At 47.6% G+C, this 22,155-nt stretch overlaps 1 protein-coding gene across 5 annotated transcripts in view; it reads left to right on the top strand.

The window, feature by feature from the left end:
- Positions 1-3,309: 3,309 nt before the first annotated feature.
- The window catches only part of RAB3IL1 (RAB3A interacting protein like 1), an 89,012-nt gene continuing 70,166 nt past the window's right edge, over positions 3,310-22,155 (top strand). Inside the window, exons 1-2 of one of the 5 annotated variants that reach the window (XM_063944398.1) lie at positions 3,310-3,446; positions 11,501-11,714. In XM_063944398.1, coding sequence (XP_063800468.1) covers positions 11,595-11,714 — 120 coding nt within the window. In that variant the 5' untranslated portion in view covers positions 3,310-3,446; positions 11,501-11,594. Of the gene's footprint in view, positions 3,447-9,009; positions 9,582-11,500; positions 11,715-22,155 lie in introns of those variants that run through there. The other 4 variants (XM_063944396.1, XM_063944397.1, XM_063944399.1 and 1 more) reach the window with 4 other exon arrangements.

Below are 22,155 nucleotides of genomic sequence, written 5' to 3' on the forward strand. Positions count from 1 at the left end.
TTGGTATTGTCCCAGGTGGTGGCTTAAAACTTAAACATCAGGTATCAGACATAATCAAATCCTTATTGTTTCATCTGAGGAACAGAAGACCCTCCTGTCAGTTGCTTCTTAAGGTGGGTACACACTGATAGATATATCTGCCGATCAATTGATCGGCAGATATATCTATGGACGGATCGGGCAGTGTGCTGTGCATACACACTGCCTGATCCATCGGGGACTGATGTCATGAACTGGGCGGGCGTGTACACACGCCCGCCCAGTTCAGGTGTCAATCACCGCCGGCCGCAACAGCGTGTGTACGAGCGGCCGGCTGGTCGCCCGCACACATACAGCGATGCACCAATATATCGGTAGATATATTGACCAACGTCTATGCTGTGGGGCCGACGCAATATGTCTGTGAACAACGGAGTTCACAGACATATTGCCCGTACACACTGGCTGACGGACCCGCGATATATCGGGCGTTCAATAGAACGACCGATATATCGGCCAGTGTGTACCCACCTTTACTCACAGCAGACTTTTGAGCGTAACTAAGAAGCAATTTGCTACTGTGGAAGCTACAGAACCCCCTCATGGGAGAAGGCTTCTCTTTAGACAGCACCTCTATCAGAGTCAAATTCAGCTCATCCTGGGCGTGATGTACTAAAGGGAAAATGCGGTAAAACCCCATTTTCTGTGTTTTAACGCATTTTCCCATATGTGCTTAGAGCCTAATTCAGCATGGATCGTTATTCAGAGAAACAGCAAATCGAGCGATTATCGGACTACTGTGCATGCGTAGCGTTCGCAAGAGGTAATAGCGATAGAAAATGTGTTCAGATCGTAAAAAAGCCGCTGTTTGACTGACAGTTGTTTCTGGTCGGAAACCTGCCATTTTCTGGATGTGTCAGAAAAAACGCAGGCGTGCCCGGGCGTTTTTGAGGAGGGTCTCTGACGTCAGCGGAGACCCCTTCCAAGCCATCTCAGTTGCAGATCAGTGGCAGCCTCAGACCTACTCACATTTGCTCAGACAGCAAAGTTCCGGGAATTGCGTATGCATCTGCGAGTGGAATGCGATCTGCGATGCTTTAGCAATTTTGCATGAGACATTTTTCTTCCTGTCGGGGCAGCGCCTTTCTACTTGCAAACATCTGCAATTTCTCTGAATAGCAATCCATGCTGAATTAGACCCTTAGCCCAACAATGCAGGCCTTCAGTGCGGAGGGTAATGCCAGCTATTGCTGGCAAAGGGCCTAATTCAGACCTGATCGTCGCAGCAAATTTGTTAGCAGATGGGCAAAACCATGTGCAGGGGGGGGGGCAGATATAACATGTGCAGAGAGAGTTAGATTTGGGTGGGGTATATTGTTTCTGTGCAACGTAATTACTGGCTGCTTTATTTTTACACTGCAATTTAGATTGCAGATTGAACACACCACACTCAAATCTAACTCTCTCTGCACGTTATATCTGCTTCCCCCTGCAGTGCACATGGGGGTCATTCCGAGTTGTTCGCTCGCAAGCTGCTTTTAGCAGCTTTGCACACGCTAAGCCGCCGCCTACTGGGAGTGAATCTTAGCTTATCAAAATTGCGAACGAAAGATTAGCAGAATTGCGAATAGACACTTCTTAGCAGTTTCTGAGTAGTTCCAGACTTACTCGGCATCTGCGATCAGTTCAGTCAGTTTCGTTCCTGGTTTGACGTCACAAACACACCCAGCGTTCGCCCAGACACTCCTCCGTTTCTCCAGCCACTCCCGCGTTTTTCCCAGAAACAATAGCGTTTTTTCACACACTCCCATAAAACGGCCAGTTTCCGCCCAGAAACACCCACTTCCTGTCAATCACATTACGATCACCAGAACGAAGAAAAAACCTTGTAATGCCGTGAGTAAAATACCTAACTGCATAGCAAATTTACTTGGCGCAGTCGCACTGCGGACATTGCGCATGCGCATTAGCAACTAATCGCTCCGTTGCGAGAAAAAAATAACGAGCGAACAACTCGGAATGACCCCCATGGTTTTGCCCATCTGCTAACAGAGTTGCTACTTCGATCATTAGACGGTGACCCATTGTCCGATAGAAGCCCATGGGTTCCTTTCCGCATTGTGCTTAAAGAGTGATGTGATTGGATCCCTCCCAGCACCCCCTGTGGCCACCACTTCACTTTGCACATGCGCAGACAGACCCCCAGGTCATTAACCCGAAAGTCCAAGGACCAGCGCTGATCGCAAAGGGCAGTTCTAATTGTGGAGAGCTGACCTTTGCTTTACTAATCACATAGATTAGTACATATGTGATTAGTATCAACGCGATGTACCGGTGAGGGTTAGTACATCCCGCCCCCCCCCGTCATGGGGCCCCTCCCATATGTTCCACTGGATCCCCATTCTCATGTGTGCCTCTTCCCTTGTCCCTCCCTAATAGTTCCACTAAACCACCTCCCCAAGTGTTTCTCTAAAAACCCCCTCCCCAATTGTGCCTCTGATCCCCCACCCCTTGTGTGCCTGTTCCCTTATCCCTCCTAAAGTGTGCCTCTAAAGCCTCCTTCCCAAGAGATCCTTTAAACCCCCCTCCACAAATGTTTCTCTAAACAATCCCCCCCTCCAATTTTGCCTCTGATCCAAGTATTAAATGTGCCTCTGAACCTCCACCCCATGTGTGCCTGTTCCCTTATCACAAAGTGCGCCTCTAAACCCCCCTCCCCAAGAGTTCCTCTAAACTCCCCTCCCGAAGTGTATCCCTAAACCCCTTTCTCCAATTGTGCCTCTGATCCCACTCCGAAATGTGCCTCTGACCCTCCACCCTATGTGTGCTTCCTCCCTTATCCCTCCCCAAGTGTGCCTCTAAGCCCTCCACCCCAAGTTTCTCTAAACCATCCTACCAAATTGTGCTCTTGATCCCACTCCCAAATGTGCCGCCGACCCTCTGCCCCATGTGTGCCTCTGACCCCCTCCCCAGGTGTCCCTCTGACCCCCTCCCCATGCTTGCCTTTGGTTCTCCTACCAAAGTGTACCTCTGACCCCCTTCCCCATGTGTTCCTCTGACCTCCCACCCCATGTGTCCTAGTTACACCCCTGCACACAGAGATATATCACAGCTGATCTTCATCCTAATACAAGGGTCATGCGGATCAGACCTGGAATGATCCGTCCCTACCCTTCTTCTATTAATTCTGCATAAGCTGGCCTGCGTTGGAGGGAAGCAGATTGACTGCTTGAGAAGTCACCTATGTCGGTGCTTATGCCATTTTTCTGGGGAGCCCAAACATAGCGCTGCCTTTCCCTGCAACTCTCATTGCTGCCCCCTGGCTACTCCAAGTGATAACAGACCCGCAGGTCAACTGCTGCCAACTGTCTACCTGCTCAGCTTGTTACAGATGGAGGCAACAGCTCTCCAGGGCCGCAAAACTCAGATCGCTCCCTCCATGGAGCAGAGAACAGGAGACAATATGTGTAAGTACTAGGTTTTGTCTCAGGCCATTTATAATTATTGAGTTTTAGATCCAGTAGTTAATATTTCTTTGCTGCCCAATTGTATTCAAAATCACATCCAGTGACAGGGGCACCCCAAGTGACACACAATCACGCCCCTAAAAGGTCATGCCCCAGAAGCATACTCTCGCGGGTACAAGATGGTCACAACCCTTTCACAGGCGAATTACTTCAGCACACACCAGGACTTTAAAATGTTGGGACATATGCTATGAGTGTGCATCATGCAAGTGACAGCCTCCCCTGAGTGTCATGTGAATGACAGTAGCCCTTGAGTGTCATGCGAGTGACAGCAGCCCCTGGGTGTGCATCATGTGAGTGACAGCAGCCCCTGAGTGTGCATCATGTGAGTGACAGCAGCCCCTGAGGGTGCATCATGTGAGTGACAGCAGCCCCCTGAGCGCGCATCATGTGAGTGACAGCCACCCCTAAGTATGCATCATGTGAGTGACAGCAGCCCCTGAGTGCACATCATGCGAGTGACAGCAGCCCCTGAGTGCGCATCATGTGAGTGACAGCAGCCCCTGAGTGCGCATCATGTGAGTGACAGCAGCCCCTGAGTGCGCATCATGTGAGTGACAGCAGCCCCTGAGTGCGCATCATGTGAGTGACAGCAGCCCTTGAGTGTGCATCATGTGAGTGACAGCAGCCCCTGAGTGTGCATCATGCGAGTGACAGCCACCTCTAAGTATGCATCATGTGAGTGACAGCAGCCCCTGAGTGTGCATCATGCGAGTGACAGCCACCCCTAAGTATGCATCATGTGGTTGACAGCCATCCCTGAATGTGCATCATGCTTCTGGGCAAATCAGAACTACAAATCGGGCATATCGGGCAGTGTGTATTTGCACTCTTCCGTGGTTGTTAGTGATATCTTCTTGTTAGCTCTACTGTGGGGTTAACCAGGAGGTGTCACTAACAATGCCATGCTGCCAAATTCAGCATGGCGTCCTCCACCACTCCATCACCCCCCTGCATTGGCAAGTGTCTATGCCGCTGGATCATCTGGCTACACATCGGTCTGATGTGTAGCCGGCTTTAGAGCGGCACCCTGGGGCTAGTGATTGAATAATGTGTGGTGTTGTTGGCCATTCATGAGAGGTGATTTGCTGCAGTGTATAAGCTACACGTGATGACATGCTCTGCGTCTCATCACTTAGTATGTGTATGTGTTTGTTTGGCTCTGGTATGGTATACCAGCAGATGGGATGCCGACTGTCAGTATACCAACAGCAGCATCCCGTCTACCGGATTATTGGCAGCGAATCCACTCACCACACTTCGGGCCCAGTGGCGAGCTTTGCTTGCTACAGGTTCTATTCCCACTCGGTTTGGTGGTGTGGACCCACCAACCGAGTGGGAATTAGGGGAGGGTGTCGGTATGGCGGCCATTGGTAAAATGCCTCCTGAACGCTGGGATCCTGTCCGGCGGCATTTTGACTGTATCCTGTTTGTTTATATGTTGTCTGCTGATTCTACAGGTACAGGCCTGTGCATACTTTAGATCACGGGTTCTCAAACTCGGTCCTCAGGACCCCACACGGTGCATGTTTTGCAGGTCTCCTCACAGAATCACAAGTAACATAATTAGCTCCACCTGCGGTCCTTTTACAATGTGTCAGTAAGTAATTAATACACCTGTGCACTTACTGGGTTACCTCCAAAACATGCACTGTGTGGGGTCCTGAGGACCGAGTTTGAGAACCACTGCTTTAGATGATAGATGTGTTTCCAAGCAGTCAATGGTTGTTGGCCTGGCAAGCACAAGCAGATATGTGTACCTGGTACAAAAAATCTTGGTGGATGGGATACATACATTATATACATACATAGGGGCCTATTTATTAATTATTGGGACTTGGCTAAAACAATAATTTCTTTTGCTGCTTATTGGAGCAGTAAGAACTTACAGTAAATATCATGCATTACCGTTCACACACCAGGACAGGGGCTCCAAAAGGTTCCTGCGATGTGTAAAAGTAAATTGATCACTAATGTGATCACTTCACTACCAGGTTCGGGAGCCATCTGCATACCTCCCAACATGACCCTGTCCAGGAGGGACAGAATGCTCTACTTCTGGACTATTTTTCAATATATGATTGCCATCACCTGTTTTGAACAGGTTAATGGATAAGAAAGGTGTTTCACCACAGGTGATGGCAATCATAAATTAAGAGGGAAGCCCAGGAGCAAAGCATTCTGTCCCTCCTGGAGAGGGTCATATTGGTAGGTGTCGAAGTCAAAATATTACATACACACCAAATACAAACTCCAAACAGATGAGTCGCTGTGCATGCTGCATGTATGCAAACGCACAGCGATATATGGTAGCATACACATTCACACAGACAAGCCACAAAGATATATTCAACACATATTTCATACAACACATAAACTAAACATGTCAAGCACCAGACATTATAATGTATTTATATAAGAGAGTTATAACATCATATATATAGATATATGTATTATTGGAATGGAACAAGATAAACATGTCATGCTTGGTGTCAAAATGATCAAGGGAATGAGTGTGTTAATTTGATAGCTGTGGTTAGATTGTAGCACATTGCAACGGTTAGTTATGATTAAATGTATGACTATGAAGCCACAATTCTATGAGAACAAAAGAATCTTCTTAGAAGACAGCATGGCTAATCCCTATGATGTCATCTTCAAGGCTGGACGTTGCTTGCATATGAACTGACCAATAACACCTCATGAATGAGATATTTCCCTCCCCTGGACCAATATCAGAAGACTCAGTCCCAGACATGTACTTCCCCCAAATACACAGTATATAGGTATTTCACCTCACCCAAGAAATTCTGTTTCTCTGCTGCTGTTAGTTGCTGTTGCTTGCTGAAAGGGAGAGATGGAGCAGACTGTGCATTGAGCAAATTGGGTGAAGTATGCTGGCTGTAATGGATACTTTTTGTAACCACAACTGCTTCTAGTGTAATTGTAACACTGAAACCATATATATACACTGTACATGTGTTATATTGTATGCATACCCTTTTAATATCAAATATATACATCTCTGAGCATTGGACCTCAGCCACTGTGTGCGATTGCTTGTTTTCTCTTAAGGGATGTAGTGTTTGCGATGTACAGCGCACTTTTATCATATATGGTAATAAGATGCGCCTTTCGTCCGCAGTATATATTAACGCTGGCATTTTAAATATTTATTAGAAATAATCTGAACTTCTCATAGGTATACATCTGTGCTGCACTTCTGTATGCGGCCATTGCTGGCAAGGGATCGTACAGTTCCCTCTTCAAATAAATTTTACAAAGTGTAGCATTGTAGGCTTAGGCTACTATGGCTTATGCCATCTGATGATGACATTAGCTACCTTGTTCTACTGTGTGGCATCATTTGAAATGGGAGTACTATTGTTACACCACCCCCCTTCCTTGTGAGACCACACCCATTTTGGTCATCCCTTTGTAAAGTATGGAAGGGGGTAAATTTATAGTTTGCAGGGGGCGCCGAAAATCCTAGCACCGGCCCTGTATTTACAGTATATAGAACCTATTGTAAAACACAATACACAAACAAATCCTGCAAAATATCAGTGTCTTTTCTTCAGCAAATAGATCTTGCTAACTTAGTTAGCAATTGATGTTTGGCAGCTATCGATGGTCAATGGCCATCCCTACACCAGGGCCACTTGCTAGTGTTTGCCCCCAAGGCTGAAAGTTGCCAGCCCATGCAAAATGTATGCTCCTTGTCAGTCTGGATTAAAATGTCTGAGCAGGTAACTCCAAATTTATTAGATGGGATCCGTTCAATTTGCTGGCTGTCGGGATCCCGACGGTCAGGATAGCGATGCCAGAATCTCGACAGCTGACAATGCCGCCAGCCGGAAATTCCGGCAAAACAGGACTATTCCCATGACACCCTTTGAGTGGGAATATAACTTGTGGCGAGCTCAGTGAGCCACCGAGCCCACAGCGCAGCGTGCCCGCAGAGAACTCTTTGCGCTCGCCCCGCAAACGGCATTCTGGTGGGCAGTGTGCTGTTGTTGGGATGTGGACAGCTGGCATCCCGCCCACCAGTAAATCATATGGATTCCCATTGGACTCATGAAATGCTTTAAAAAGTTACTTGGATTTATTTATTTAAAGGTCTGTCCTTTTTGCCCCACAAATTTATATCTTTTATCGGGGGTCATTCCGAGTTGAAAAACGGCATTTATGTGCATACGTATGGCCCGCAATGCGCACGCGTGACATACGGGTTCAAAGCTCTTTGTGTTTGTGCTCAGGTTCTAGCAAAGTTTTCCTTCACACTGATGGCCGAAAGAAGATTGACAGGAAGGGGGCGTTTCTGGGTGTCAACTGACCGTTTTCAGGGAGTGTTTGCAAAAAAGCAGGCGTGTCTGAAAAAACGCAGGCGTGGCTGGGCGTTCGCTGGGCGGGTGTATGCCGTCAAATCCGGACACGAATAGGCTGAAGTGATCGCAAGCGCTGAGTAGGTTCAGAGCTACTCAGAAACTGCACAAACTCTTTTTGCAGAGCTCGGCTGCACAAGCGTTCGCACTTCTGCTAAGCTAAAATACACTCCCCAGTGCTAGCGAGCGATCAAGTCGGAATGACCCCCATTGCCTTTTATTGCCTCTATTTGCATCTATAACAGATTAATGAAACGGGCAATTTATCATTAAAGACATAATAGATTGGTGTAGATTGCAAACCCCATGGAGATTTACAGTGACTGCTTTGGGTGTGGTATGGAAGGTCGACAGCAACTAGGTCGACAATGTCTTGGTCAACCACTATTGGTCGACAGTAACTAGGTTGACAGGGTGTCTAGGTCGACAGGGTCATTAGGTCGACATGTTCTAGGTCGACAGGTCAAAAGGTCGACATGAGTTTTTTATGTTATTTTGCTGTCGTTTTCTTCGTAGAGTGACCGGGAACCCCAATTAGTGCACCGCTTTGCTCGCCATGCTTCGGGCAAGATTACCGTTCCAATCGTAGTCCACATGGATCGTTAAGTACGAAAAGGTAAAAAAAAAAGAAAAAAATTGTGAAAAACTCATGTCGACCTTTTGACCTGTCGACCTAGAACATGTCGACCTAAAGACCCTGTTGACCTAGACACCCTGTCGACCTAGTTACTGTTGACCAATAGTGGTCGACCTAGACATTGTCGACCTAGTTACTGTCGACTTAGAGACCGGATCCCGACTGCTGTACCTGTAAATTTCCTGGATAACAAATGTGGTTTAATAAATAGGCCCAATGTTTTGCTGGCATGGGGCCCCAAGTTGCTGTTGCTGCAGGGCCACACAGCAGTGGCATGGTCTGCTCTATCTATAATTACACCTTTGTTTGAGGAGTTCCCTCAGAGCAGCATGCTTTCAGGGAAAGTCTTTTCCACCAGCTTTCATAAAAGGAACTGGAGATTTACATTCACTTAAATGAAAAACATCCCTTGGGTGTATCACATGATAATCACGTGACGTAATAAGGGCTGTACACAGCTGCAATGGGAAACAGATGGAGGTCATGTGACAAAATCCATGTGTATGTGGTTTAGGGGCACATACACAGTTAACTGAACATTAAGTAAAGATAATGATATATATACCTATTTAAATATACAGGTGTATTTGAGCACAATAACAACAGTGCACATTTTTACAGATACATGCAGATATATGGAATTGTTTTATTTTCAGCTTTGCCCATCTGTTTTCACTGTTGTTTTAACCCCCTTTTATTTCCTGACACTAATCTGTAGCCCCCTCTTGCTCTTGCCTCTTCCCTGTCCTCTCACTCCCTGCAGCTGGAAGTGTTTCCTCTCTGTGCCGCAGAGAAGGAGGGGTGAGAGGAAGTGACAGGCAGGAGAGAGCCACACATACTTGTGTGGGATGCACTGAAACTCTACGGTACAACATTTGTATCTTACTTATTTTCTGTGTTGGAAGCATCCGCCTATTTTGGCTGCATTTCTTGCTCTTCCACCCCCCTCTTCTATGATTCGCCTCTATTCAGCCTTACTGTCCTTTCTGGATGTCCCCTCCCTGAGACAGCCTGGAGGAGAGAGTGACCGGCGGGTGGAATGTGGAGAGCAGGGTAAGATCAGATTATTGTGTGCCCAGCTAGTGAAATATAGGGTGTCCTGCACTGTAATGTATATGTGATTAAATAATAAATCAATATTGGAAGATGTATACATTAGAGTGATGTAGATTCCTTACTTAATGGGGAACATTTTGACATGGACGAGCACTTAGAACTGTGTTAATAAGTTTAATTATTTACAGTGCTCCGGAACTGTATAATGGGACACAGTGTGATGGAGTTAGCTTTGCAGTTTACAGCCATATAGGTCGTAGTGCATTCTTCACAGCCACACTTTGATTAATCACTGCATTAACGCCGATGGATTTTGTACTTTGGATCAGTAAAGATTAGGTGGTTCCCAAAATTTCATGAATCACTCTAGTATCATTTTTTTCACAGCCCTCCCAGGCCAAAAGTTTCTCATTGACAAATTCAGCAAAATTGAATACATTAAGTAAATTGTACTTACCTGTCATCATTAGGTGCAGTTATGTGGTGGTGGACACGATTTGCTTCTGTCTGGCCACATATTTTATGATTGGCAGCCACCAGCTCTGGTTTTGCCTATCAGACTGACAACAAAATAATTTGATTCAGTTCTGGATCATAAACCCGTGGCACCTCTGTAAGTACCCTGAGGTAGGCTGACCATATTATCCCTTTAACCTGGGACACTCATGAATTACACAGGTTCTGTGGTTGGCTGACTACAAGCCTGCATTTCACCTGGTTTAAAGCAGCCGCAGAACCTGTGTAATTCATGAGTGTCCCAGGTTAAAGTGAAAATATGGTCAGCCTACCTGAAGCAACCCAGGGTGCCACGGCAACCGGTTTGGGAACCACTGCACTAGGGGTAGAAAAAAATGTGGAGATTTAGGTGTTGTAGAACTACAAATCCCAGCAAGCCCCTCTTCATATTTACAGTTGCACAATAGCAGAACTGGCAGGTTTTCTTAGATTCATTTATATAGCTATGTATAATTTAGCTAGGTTGTCACTTATACCCCTTTTCCACTAGCTCCTTAAAACACGGGTAAATGCGCGGGGGCGCGCATTTACCCGTGTTTTTCCCTAGTGGAAACGGGTTCCCCGGCAAATTCCCGGATCAAGTGATCCGGGAATCCTACCCTGGTAGCTAGCCGGGTTGAACACGTGTTCAACCCGGCTAGCTGTCTAGTGTGAACTGGAGCCGTGTCGAGGCGACACGGCTCCCATTCACAGTGCATAGGGAGGGCGGCGCTGGGAGATCATGTGATCTCCCAGCGCCACCCCTGCCGCGTCACTAGCGCGTCACCAACCCGGCAATTGCCGGGTTGGTGAGCGCTGTCTGCAGGGGGCTGTAGCACGGGTCGCAGCCGTGTCAGGCGACACGGCTGCGACCCGTGCTACTCTAGAGGAAAAGGGGTATTACTGGACACTTACTAATGACATACTGTAACTTGGAAACGTTCTGTTCTAGAAGGGTGGTCTTCACTTTGCCGGCGGTCAGGCTCCCGGCGATCAGCATACCGGTGCCGGAATCCCGACCGCCGGCATACCGACAGTTCTTCTCCCTCTTGGGGGTCCACGACCTCCCTGGAGGCAGAATAGATAGCGTGGCGTGCACAGCGAGCCCGCAAGGGGCTCATTTGCACTCGCCCAGCTGTCGGTATGCCGGCGGTCGGGATTCCGGCGCCGGTAACACATACTACACCCGTTCTAGAATACTGTTGTCACTCTAGTACAGTAAGGAGAATAACAGTAGACTGACCCAAATGTGGAACAGATTTCTAAGCAATGTGTGTTTTTCATTGATTGAGGATGTCGATCCGTTGCTCCTGTTGTGTGAATGCCAGGAAAGGACCACTTCCTGGCTCAGTGATATTAGCTTTCTTTTCTATGTTATATAGTTCCCTCGAGACTGACATTTGTTCTATTTTTTACCACAGGCAGAACCCTCTGTTAGATGGGGGTCCCCAACTCCACCACTCTCCTTCATTTGAGGATTGGTCTACTTCCCCCAGACCTGAAACTTCAAGACCCATGACTGAGCATTCTACTGAGACACCTTCGTACGATTTGTCACGCTTACGCAGCTCCTCGGTGGAAATCAGAGAAAAGGGCTCGGAAATCCTAAGAGAGGAGCTTCTGAAGGCTCAGAAGGTCATTTTATGTGTTATATATGTGTCCGAGCTGCAGCTGTGGATATTGCAGTGAATCTTAGAATGGCTGATGATGGTTAGAAAGTACATTGGAAACGAGACACCATTTTAATATAGTGCCGTTATTTAGCCCTGAGTAATGTCTCCTAATCAGGAGTCTGTTGCTGTGTCCTGCACAGGGTGTGGTTCTACAGAGATGGCATGCTTGTGCAGATAATGCCACAGGGCCACTTATCACAATCCTAAAGGTCCACCAGATGATAGAATGTCACGTACATAGTGTAAATGTAATACTATCATAGGATTGTTATTGCTACTTACGTGTAAGTTATTTCTGTATACTGAAACTCACTGTATGTAGTGGTAATGCATCACATGCAATAAATCTGGGATGCAGTTAATTTGCCAGCTGTTGGGATCCCGACGGTCGGGACACTGACACCCATAGTGTGTAAAGCATACTGAATCCCAATAATTCTTTATAGTCCTAATATAAATAACCATATCTGCACCAGTGATTAAATATGAGAAGTGCAGCTTTTCTGTGTCTGCCACGATGCCCAAACTATTTTGTAACTATTGACGAAGCTCTAATCCTTGTTAGTGCCTCCACCCCTCACATTGGAATCAGATGGGGCCCCAACTGCATACCTCCCAACTGTCCTGATTTGCGCAGGACAGTCCCATTTATTTGGGATTGTCCCGCTGTCCCACCAGCGAGCCGCATTGTCCCGCGGTGGGGGAAGGGGGGAGGGGCCAGTTGGGAGGCTCCTGCACTCGCTGCGAGCAGCGGTGAATAGACGCAAGGAGAGGGGGCGTGCCGGCGGCTCACAGAGTGCTGGGCATGCCCCCTCAGTGACGAAAATGGGGGCATGGCTCACGATCGCAGGCCCTCCCATGATGCCACACCCCCTTTCCATAGGACACCCCCCCTTTTGGATGGGCGCGCAGATGTTCCTCTTCATGACACATAGAAGTTAGGAGATATGCAACTGCACCCCCATCTTTAGCTTAAATGAGAGCAATATAGCAATTTTCTGAATGGAAAGATCAGCATGGGAGATTTTATATACTGGCAATGTGTATCATGTCTAGAGAATATGGGAATAATCTATATTTTCTTTTTTAAACTGAGTAGTTTTTTATTGAGTTTTCATGGGAAAAACTTTCATGAACATAAGCAATGGAAAAAAGTCATAATATAGCCATAATACTCGCAGGCATTACTTGGGGAATAATCTATATTGTCACAGTGGACAGCCACAGTTCCTTTTTCCAATGAGAAGAGGTCAGTTATTTTCATATCTCCAATTATGTATTCCAAACTGTCATATTGTCTGGTCAGTAATACTCAGAAGTGGAGATGTAATTTAATGGTGACTCCTAGTGCAGAATCCAACACTTGAATGCAATGTGGGGGAGCCACTAACTAGGGTGAGTGATTCTCTGAAAATATAGAAAACCTTTAGAACATGGATTGACAAAGTTTTGTACAGATCCTCACCCAGTCCACTACTGCATGGTGCAACCCATCCATTCTCTTTCCAACTAGCACTACCTAACCGGACAGATCACAAACCACTCACTCAGATGTATTAAGCCTGGAGAAGTGATAAAGCAGTGGTTAGTGCAAGGTGATAACGCACCAGCCAATCAGCTCCAATATGTAAATTGTCAGTTAGGAGTTGATTGGTTGGTGCGTTATCACCTTGCACTTATCACTGCTTTATCACTTCTCCAGGCTTAATACATCTGCCCCATTAGTCAGCACATAGGGGCAGGGCCAGGAGTGCCCCAAATATTCCCTTTCTATCAATCTATTGAGCGATGGCTAGAATGGTCCATAGTTACAAATCCTATGCTGAATGGCCAAACCTCAATCAAAGGATAATTTTGAGTCTAAACAGGTCTGCATGAGGACCATACTTGCCTACCTGACCCTCTCCATGAGGGAGAAAATGCTCTGTTCCTGGACTTTCCTGGTAATGTATGATTGCCATCACCTGTGTTGAGCTAGTTAATTGATAAGAAAGGTGTTTCACCACAGGTGATGGCAATCATACATTACCAGGAAAGTCCAGGAACAGAGCATTTTCTCCCTCATGGAGAGGGTCAGGTAGGCAAGTATGATGAGGACACCATCTGGAGGTAGCTGGGTCTGAATCATTGGTTTCCTAATCAGCATCCAGCTGACATTGCAGTTTTCCGTATGTTCAAGCTAGGCTTGCCATAATATCCCTTTAATTCGGGACACCTGTGATGTACACAGGTTCTGTGGCTGATTAAAACCAGATGTAATGTTGGATTGAAGTTATCCAGCCACAAAACCTGTATAAATCATAGGTGTCCAGGATGAAAGGGCTATTATGACAAGCCTAGAACTTTTCCAGACTGTTATGGAGAAGCATTAGTTGTCTGTCTGGCAGTGGTAAGTATCTGTCTCCGAGCATGCAAACTCTACAGTTCTACAAGCTCGGGTAAGAGCGGAGGAGCAAAATTATATTTTGTGTTCCTTTTAAATACAGAAAGATGGCTAGTGCTAAATGTATGTTTAGTAAATCATTCTTTTAGTAAAGCTGAATATGTAGAAAAATATTCCTATGACAGGATAGGTATAGTTATATTCACAGATCTGAGTTTCAAAATCATTATTGTGTGATGTAGCAGCTGCTTCACATATATAATATTTCAGATACCCGGAAAACACCCATTTTCAGGGACTACCTGCAAATATTAAGCATCACCAGGATGTTTGTATGTATGGGGGGGATGCGCATAATTTACCTACAATCAAAATCCAGACGGTCAAAATACTGACAACCATTGACTGACGGTCAAAATCCCGACAAGGTCAAAATACAGACATTTAAAATACCGACAAGGTCAAAATTCCGACATTTAAAATGTCGATAGGTCCAAAAGTCAACATGAGTTTTCCATGATTTTTTCATTGAAACCGACTTGTTCATACTTTACCATCCCAGTGGACCTGAGGCATGGCGAGCGCAGCAAGCTATGCGAGGGGATGGGGTACACTTATACGGTGTCCATGTCAACATATACACAAAAAAACAATGAAAAACTTGTGTCGATTCCTTTGACCTGTCGACTTTTTAAATGTCTGTATTTTGACCTTTTCGGTATTTTAAATGTTGGGATGTTGATCTTGTCGGGATTTTGACCGTCGGGATTATGATTGTAGGTATTTCATACTAAACCCGTATGGGGGCCCCCAGCAATTATTGGAGACATGCGTTGTGGACCCCATTTTTTGACTCCAAAAGCAGCCCCCATGGAAGCTGATTAAATATCAGAGGGAGTTAGCCATTTTAACCTATTGACTCCACAAAAGGTCTCCAGGATTAGCGCTCTTCGCTCACACATGCGTGTCCTGATGACCGGGCATGTACAGTATTGAGGCCAGCTCACAAACCCATTAAACGCATTAGCAATCACTTTACTTCTAACACATCACAGAGACGTGCTCCTATTGATCCCCTGTCCCTGTATGTAATGTTGTCACATCTCAGTGATTTTTCATTTCTTATTGCAGCAATAGTTGGTGACAAGAAATTAGATTTATCTGGACTAATTCCAGATAATCATACCCTCCAACATGACCCGCCCCACTAGGTACAAAATGCTCTGTTTCTGGACTTTTATCTTAATGTGCGATTGCCATCACCGGTGCTGAAACACCTTTCTTATCCATTAACCTGTTCAAAACAGGTGCCGGCAATCCTAAATTAAGAGAAAACTCCAGAAGCAGAGCATTTTGTCCCTCCTGGAGATGGTCATGTTGGGAGGTATGAATAACTATGCCCCATAATGTAACTGATGCAGGTTAATATTTCATTGGATGGTGACAGTGTCTCATCCAGTAACCAGTCATGCATTAAACTACTGCTTGGTGACTTTGGGCTGCTGCAACATGAGCGTCACAAGTCAGTGTTTCCCTGAAGTATATTATACATTCATGTACAGACTCTGCAACCTCAACTAGGGAATGTACAGTATATGCTTTATATAGATTTGTATTCCCCTGTGCAGGCTATAAGCAAGCCTAGGGAGCTTTCTGAACTTCTTTCCTTGGCATCTGTCCTTTTTCAGACCCTTATGATATGATTGTGTCTGCATTGATGTCACAACGGAGCCCCAATGACGTTGGATACATACCCCGCCACTAGCAATGTGTTGTATTGTGCAATGATTATAATTATAAATGACAGGGATGTTTTGAGGTCAGATAAGTAAAAGATGGCAAAGAAACCTCATTTTTTAAAGCTGTTCTGTAGAATATTCACCCGATTCCACTTTCGGGCATAGGATTTTACACCATTGTCTGGCAGACTTGGCATTTGGTGCTCCATGTGTAATGCCTACAATCATTTTTGTAGATTAGAACTTCCCTACATTTGTCATGTTCAAATTATACAAACTTGGGGCCTAATTCAGACTTGGTCGCTGTTGTGCAAATTCGCACAACGGACGATTATTGATAGACTGCACATGCATATGCATCGTAGTGCGCATACGTAAGGCAAAACTGCCAGAGAGTCCTGTGATTTGTTTGATTGCTAGGCATACGCAAGGTTATTGACAGGACGCGGACGGTTGTGGGTGGCAACTGGCCGTTTTCAGGGAGTGTCAGGAAAAACAAAGGCGTTCCCAAGCGTTTTCAGGTCGGGTGTGTGACGTCATCTCCGGCCCCGATCAGCCTGTTTGTATCGCACTGTAGGAGTAGGTCCTGGGCTACGCACAGACTGCACAGAATGGAAAAATCATTTGAGGGTGAGTAAGTTGCGATAGGATTTGCAGATTTCTGCTGTCTGGCAAAGTTTTCGCACGGCGTACGCCAGTGGCGTGTAGTGAGGTCAGTAGCTGGTGAGGCACTACAGCCATAATGTCCGCAGAATCCTGCCGAAGACCCCTACCGCCGCCGAGCCAATGCCCGCTACTGCCTCTGAGCCGCTGCCCGTTGCCACCGCAAATGACTTACAAACTCGCCCAACATCAACTGACCCAGCCCTCCGCCACTAATTTGCATCTCAGTCCGATGCCGCCAATGCCCGCTGCCTGCCTGCCCATCATACTTGTGATATATTGTACATTTTTATAAAAAAAAATAAAAAATTGAAATTAGTATTTGGGACTGGGAAGGGAGTGGGAGGAGGACATGAATGCAATTTTGTTGTCCAGGGCTTCCATTAACTTAGTGGAGAAGGGTCTGAATTGGTTACAAAATAAAAAAAAAATGTGTGATGTCCCCCCTCCTAAGTATAACCATCCTCGGGCTCTTTGAGCCGGTCCTGGTTGTTTAAATACTGGGGGAAAAATTGGACAGGTGTTCCCCGTATTTAGACTACCAGTACCAGGCTCTTAGTCCGGTCCTGGTTCCAAAAATACGGGGGACAAAAGATGTAGGGGTCCCCCGTATTTTTAACACCAGCACCGGGCTCCACTAGCCAAGGACATGATGCCACAGCCGGGGGACACATTTATGTAGGGCCCTGCGGCCGTGGCATTACCCCCCCTCCCAACTAGTCACCCCTGGCCGGGGTTCCCTGGAGGAGTGGGGACCCCTTAAATTAAGGCCCCTTCCCCCTCCAGGCACCCAAGGGCCAGGGGTGAAGCCCGAGGCTGTCCCCAGCACCCCTGGGCGGTGAGTGCCGGGCTGATAGCCATAAGTGTGTAAAAAAAAAAAAGAATATTGGTTTTTGTTGTGGAACTACAAGGCCCAGCAAGCCTCCCCCGCTTGCTGGTACTTGGAGAACCTCAAGTACCAGCATGCAGGGAAATAACGGGCCAGCTGTTACCTGTAGTTCTACAACAACAAAAATACCCAAATAAAAACACAACACACACACCTTGAAAGTAAAAATTTATTAAAACACAGTTACACACTCACACATACTTACCTACATCCCACGCCGATCACGTCCACTTGTCCAGTAGAATCCAATAGGGGTACCTGTAAAAATTAAAATGATAATTACAAACAATCCAGTGAAGCTTGGTCCTCTTCTAACCCAGAGGGGTAAAAAGAGGAGAGAGAGAGAGAGAGAGAGATTGTACGTACCTGATATTGAGTACTGCTAACGAGCAGAGCGGCCGGTGGAGCCCGCAGCAGGGGGATAGGACAAAGCTTGCCACTGCCAGGAGCCGCAACTCAGCCGGGGTGTGCAGGCGGTAAACAGAGCGAGGAGCTACCGAAAGGGTCCCACACTTGAGGCCCCGGCAGAGCCGGCCCCAGCCAATTTGATGCCCTAGGCAAGATTCTGCCTGGTGCCCCTCCCCCTCCTCCCAAGGGAGATAGTGGACGACTGGGAGAGGGACCAAGACAGATGGGGCAGGAGAGAGGAGTGACAGGAACACAACAGAGGTGACAGGGCAAGGTCAGAGAGGATAGGGACAGGGCAGAGAGGTGATAGCGCTGAGACAGAGGGGGCAGGGATATGACAGTGGGGACTGGGACGATACAGTGAGGACAGTACAAAGGCGATAGGACTGAGGGAACAGGACAGTGATAGGGCAGAGGTCATAGGACCAGGACAGGGGGGACAGGAGAGCGGGGTGACAGGGACAGGACAGAGGGGACAGGACAGAGGGGACAGGGCAGGAAAGAGGTGACAGGGATGAGACAGTGATGGCAGAACAAAAGGCAAGGCAGGATAGAGGTGACATGGACAGGGCTAGAACACAGGTGTCAGGACCAGGACAGATGGGGCAGGGACAGGACAGAACAGAAGGGACAGGAGAGAGGAGTAATAGAAACACAATATGGTGACAGGGCAAGGTCAGAGTGGACAGGACCACGGCAGAGGTGACAGGGCAGGAAAGAGGTGACAGGGATGGGACAGTGATGGCAGAACAAAAGGCAAGGCAGAATAGAGGTGACATGGACAGGGCTAGAACACAGGTGTCAGGACCAGGACAGATGGGGCAGGGACAGAACAGAAGGGACAGGAGAGAGGAGTGACAGAAACACAATATGGTGACAGGGCAAGGTCAGAGTGGATAGGGACGGGAGAGAGGAGTGATAGCGCTGGCCTATTCCCGGTGCTCTCCCAACTCTGCTCACATCTCACCTGGAGGAAAATGACTGCTAGGCGCTGATGCCCCGAACCCACGTGACCGTGTCCAGCTCTTTGCACGGGGGTGAACTGGACGCTGGCTGGGTGCTGCTGCAGGCAGTTCCAGCTCGGCAGCCTGTGGTCGGGATGGTCTCGGCAGGCAGCTCCGGGATGGCAGCCTGTAGTTTGGAGGGTCATCGGGTAGCGCGACCCTGAAGCGCACAGATGGAATGTCACTCATCTCAAGAGGAGGAGGCGGGTAGCGAGCAAAGCCGTGGCTAGGGCCGGTGGTCAGGAAGCCCACAACACTACGGTGATTGACGGCAGGGACCTTCCGGCGGTGGCTACCCGCATCCGGATTGCACACACACACTCCGCTCCGTCTCTGGCGCTACAGCAGGCGGCTCTGCTCAGATATGCAAGAGCAGAGCCGCCAGCGGCGCCGAACATCGGGTGCCCCACAGAGCAGTAGTGGTTGCTGAGCCAGCACCTAGATGAATCTAGGGCCGGCTCTGGGTGCCGGTTCTTCCAGCTGCAGATCACCAGGTACTCCGTGGCGGAAGGGAGAGCTCTGAGTCCCTTCCTTGTCCCACTGTGTGATTGGACCAGCGGATCCAGCACTGGATCCGCTGTCCAATCACATGCCCATGCCAGCGAGGCACTTGTAGAAGTGCCGCTTTTAGTGTTTTTTTACATGGGCTTTTACAGCCCAGTGTTTGGCCCCGCCCTCCGCTCTGTCCCCGTTCCCACTGTCAGCGGGAGGCACTAGCTATCAGTGCCTCCCAAACTAGTTTAATAATCTAAAATTAATAGAATAATATAAAGAAGATACATATGACACTGAATGTGTCATATGTATCTTTTTGTATAATTTTAATCATTGATAACAGGGGAGGCACTGCCTCCCCTGACTGCACGTCCCTGGCGTGCGCATGCATTCGCACACTTGCGCGGGGCGGGTGTTCACTCAATATGGGCGGCGGTATCTGATCACAGCAGAGGAGAGATCAGGTCTGAATTAGGCCCCTTCATGGCTATGGATTACCACCATAGTTTTGTGCTCTAGTCTAGATGACTAGTTTAGTCTCAATTTTATGCATATTTGCAGTATTTTGGCCGAAGTGTTTTTCCTTGACTCAGGCCACAATTTACTCTTAAGGCTGCTACGAGTAGTTTTTTTTGTTTTTTTGTTACTCATATTAGGCATCTACATAATAATCGTGTAAGGCTGTCCCGTTTCCACAGTGCGTACACCCCAAGAGCTGCCACTGAGAGGGAGATAGGACACCTTAGGAGAAGAGGACCGGTTGCCGAGGTAAGTATGGGAAGGGGTCTGAGTCACGGAGAGGGGGAAAGGGGGATATGCAGAGAGGAGGCGGGACCTCTTGCAAAGAAGGGATGTGTGGCATACTTGCCTACTCTCCCGGAATGGCTGGGAGGCTCCCGAAAATTGGGTGACCCTCCCGGCCCCACGGAAGAGCAGACAAGTCTCCCGGTTTTTCAGTTCCACCCTGCACGGCCGCCCACTTTGAGAGTAAAGTGGGCGGTCCGGACAGTAGATGACGTGATTCTTGTTGAATCGCGTCATCATAGTCACGCCCCCTGCTGTAAAATGCCGGTTATAGCATGATTTAGATGTTGTGACGCTATAACCCCGCCCTCATTCAGCCTCTGCCCCTCCTCTGCCACACCCCATTCCACCTCCTCCCCGCCCCCTCCTCTCGTCATTGTCCAGCCCAGCCCCTCCACTGAGCCGTCCTGGCAACTCTCTACCTACTTTCTGGCAGCTCTCTCTGGGAAGTATGATGTGTGGTGAGGTAAATGGCACAGGAGGCACTGACTAGTACCAGAGCCATATTTACACACAATATATGAACCAAAGGGTAGAGATGAGCGCCGGAAATTTTTCGGGTTTTGGGTTCGGTTCCGCGGCCGTGTTTTGGGTTCGACCGCGTTTTGGCAAAACCTCACCGAATTTTTTTTGTCGGATTCGGGTGTTTTTTTCCAAAAAACCTAAAAAACAGCTTAAATCATAGAATTTGGCGGTCATTTTGATCCCAAAGTATTATTAACCTCAAAAACCATAATTTCCACTCATTTTCAGTCTATTCTGAATACCTCACACCTCACAATATTATTTTTAGTCCTAAAATTTGCACCGAGGTCGCTGTGTGAGTAAGATAAGCGACCCTAGTGGCCGACACAAACACCGGGCCCATCTAGGAGTGGCACTGCAGTGTCACGCAGGATGGCCCTTCCAAAAAACCCTCCCCAAACAGCACATGACGCAAAGAAAAAAAGAGGCGCAATGAGGTAGCTGTGTGAGTAAGATTAGCGACCCTAGTGGCCGACACAAACACCGGGCCCATCTAGGAGTGGCACTGCAGTGTCACGCAGGATGTCCCTTCCAAAAAACCCACCCCAAACAGCACATGACGCAAAGAAAAAAAGAGGCGCAATGAGGTAGCTGTGTGAGTAAGATAAGCGACCCTAGTGGCCGACACAAACACCGGGCCCATCTAGGAGTGTCACTGCAGTGTCACGCAGGATGTCCCTTCCAAAAAACCCTCCCCAAACAGCACATGACGCAAAGAAAAAAAGAGGCGCAATGAGGTAGCTGTGTGAGTAAGATAAGCGACCCTAGTGGCCGACACAAACACCGGGCCCATCTAGGAGTGGCACTGCAGTGTCACGCAGGATGTCCCTTCCAAAAAACCCTCCCCAAACAGCACATGACGCAAAGAAAAAGAAAAGAAAAAAGAGGTGCAAGATGGAATTGTCCTTGGGCCCTCCCACCCACCCTTATGTTGTATAAACAAAACAGGACATGCACACTTTAACCAACCCATCATTTCAGTGACAGGGTCTGCCACACGACTGTGACTGATATGACGGGTTGGTTTGGACCCCCCCCAAAAAAGAAGCAATTAATCTCTCCTTGCACAAACTGGCTCTACAGAGGCAAGATGTCCACCTCATCATCACCCTCCGATATATCACCGTGTACATCCCCCTCCTCACAGATTATCAATTCGTCCCCACTGGAATCCACCATCTCAGCTCCCTGTGTACTTTGTGGAGGCAATTGCTGCTGGTCAATGTCTCCGCGGAGGAATTGATTATAATTCATTTTAATGAACATCATCTTCTCCACATTTTCTGGATGTAACCTCGTACGCCGATTGCTGACAAGGTGAGCGGCGGCACTAAACACTCTTTCGGAGTACACACTTGTGGGAGGGCAACTTAGGTAGAATAAAGCCAGTTTGTGCAAGGGCCTCCAAATTGCCTCTTTTTCCTGCCAGTATAAGTACGGACTGTGTGACGTGCCTACTTGGATGCGGTCACTCATATAATCCTCCACCATTC

The sequence above is a fragment of the Pseudophryne corroboree genome, chromosome 11 (assembly GCF_028390025.1).
Source record: "Pseudophryne corroboree isolate aPseCor3 chromosome 11, aPseCor3.hap2, whole genome shotgun sequence".
Lineage (NCBI taxonomy): Eukaryota > Metazoa > Chordata > Amphibia > Anura > Myobatrachidae > Pseudophryne > Pseudophryne corroboree.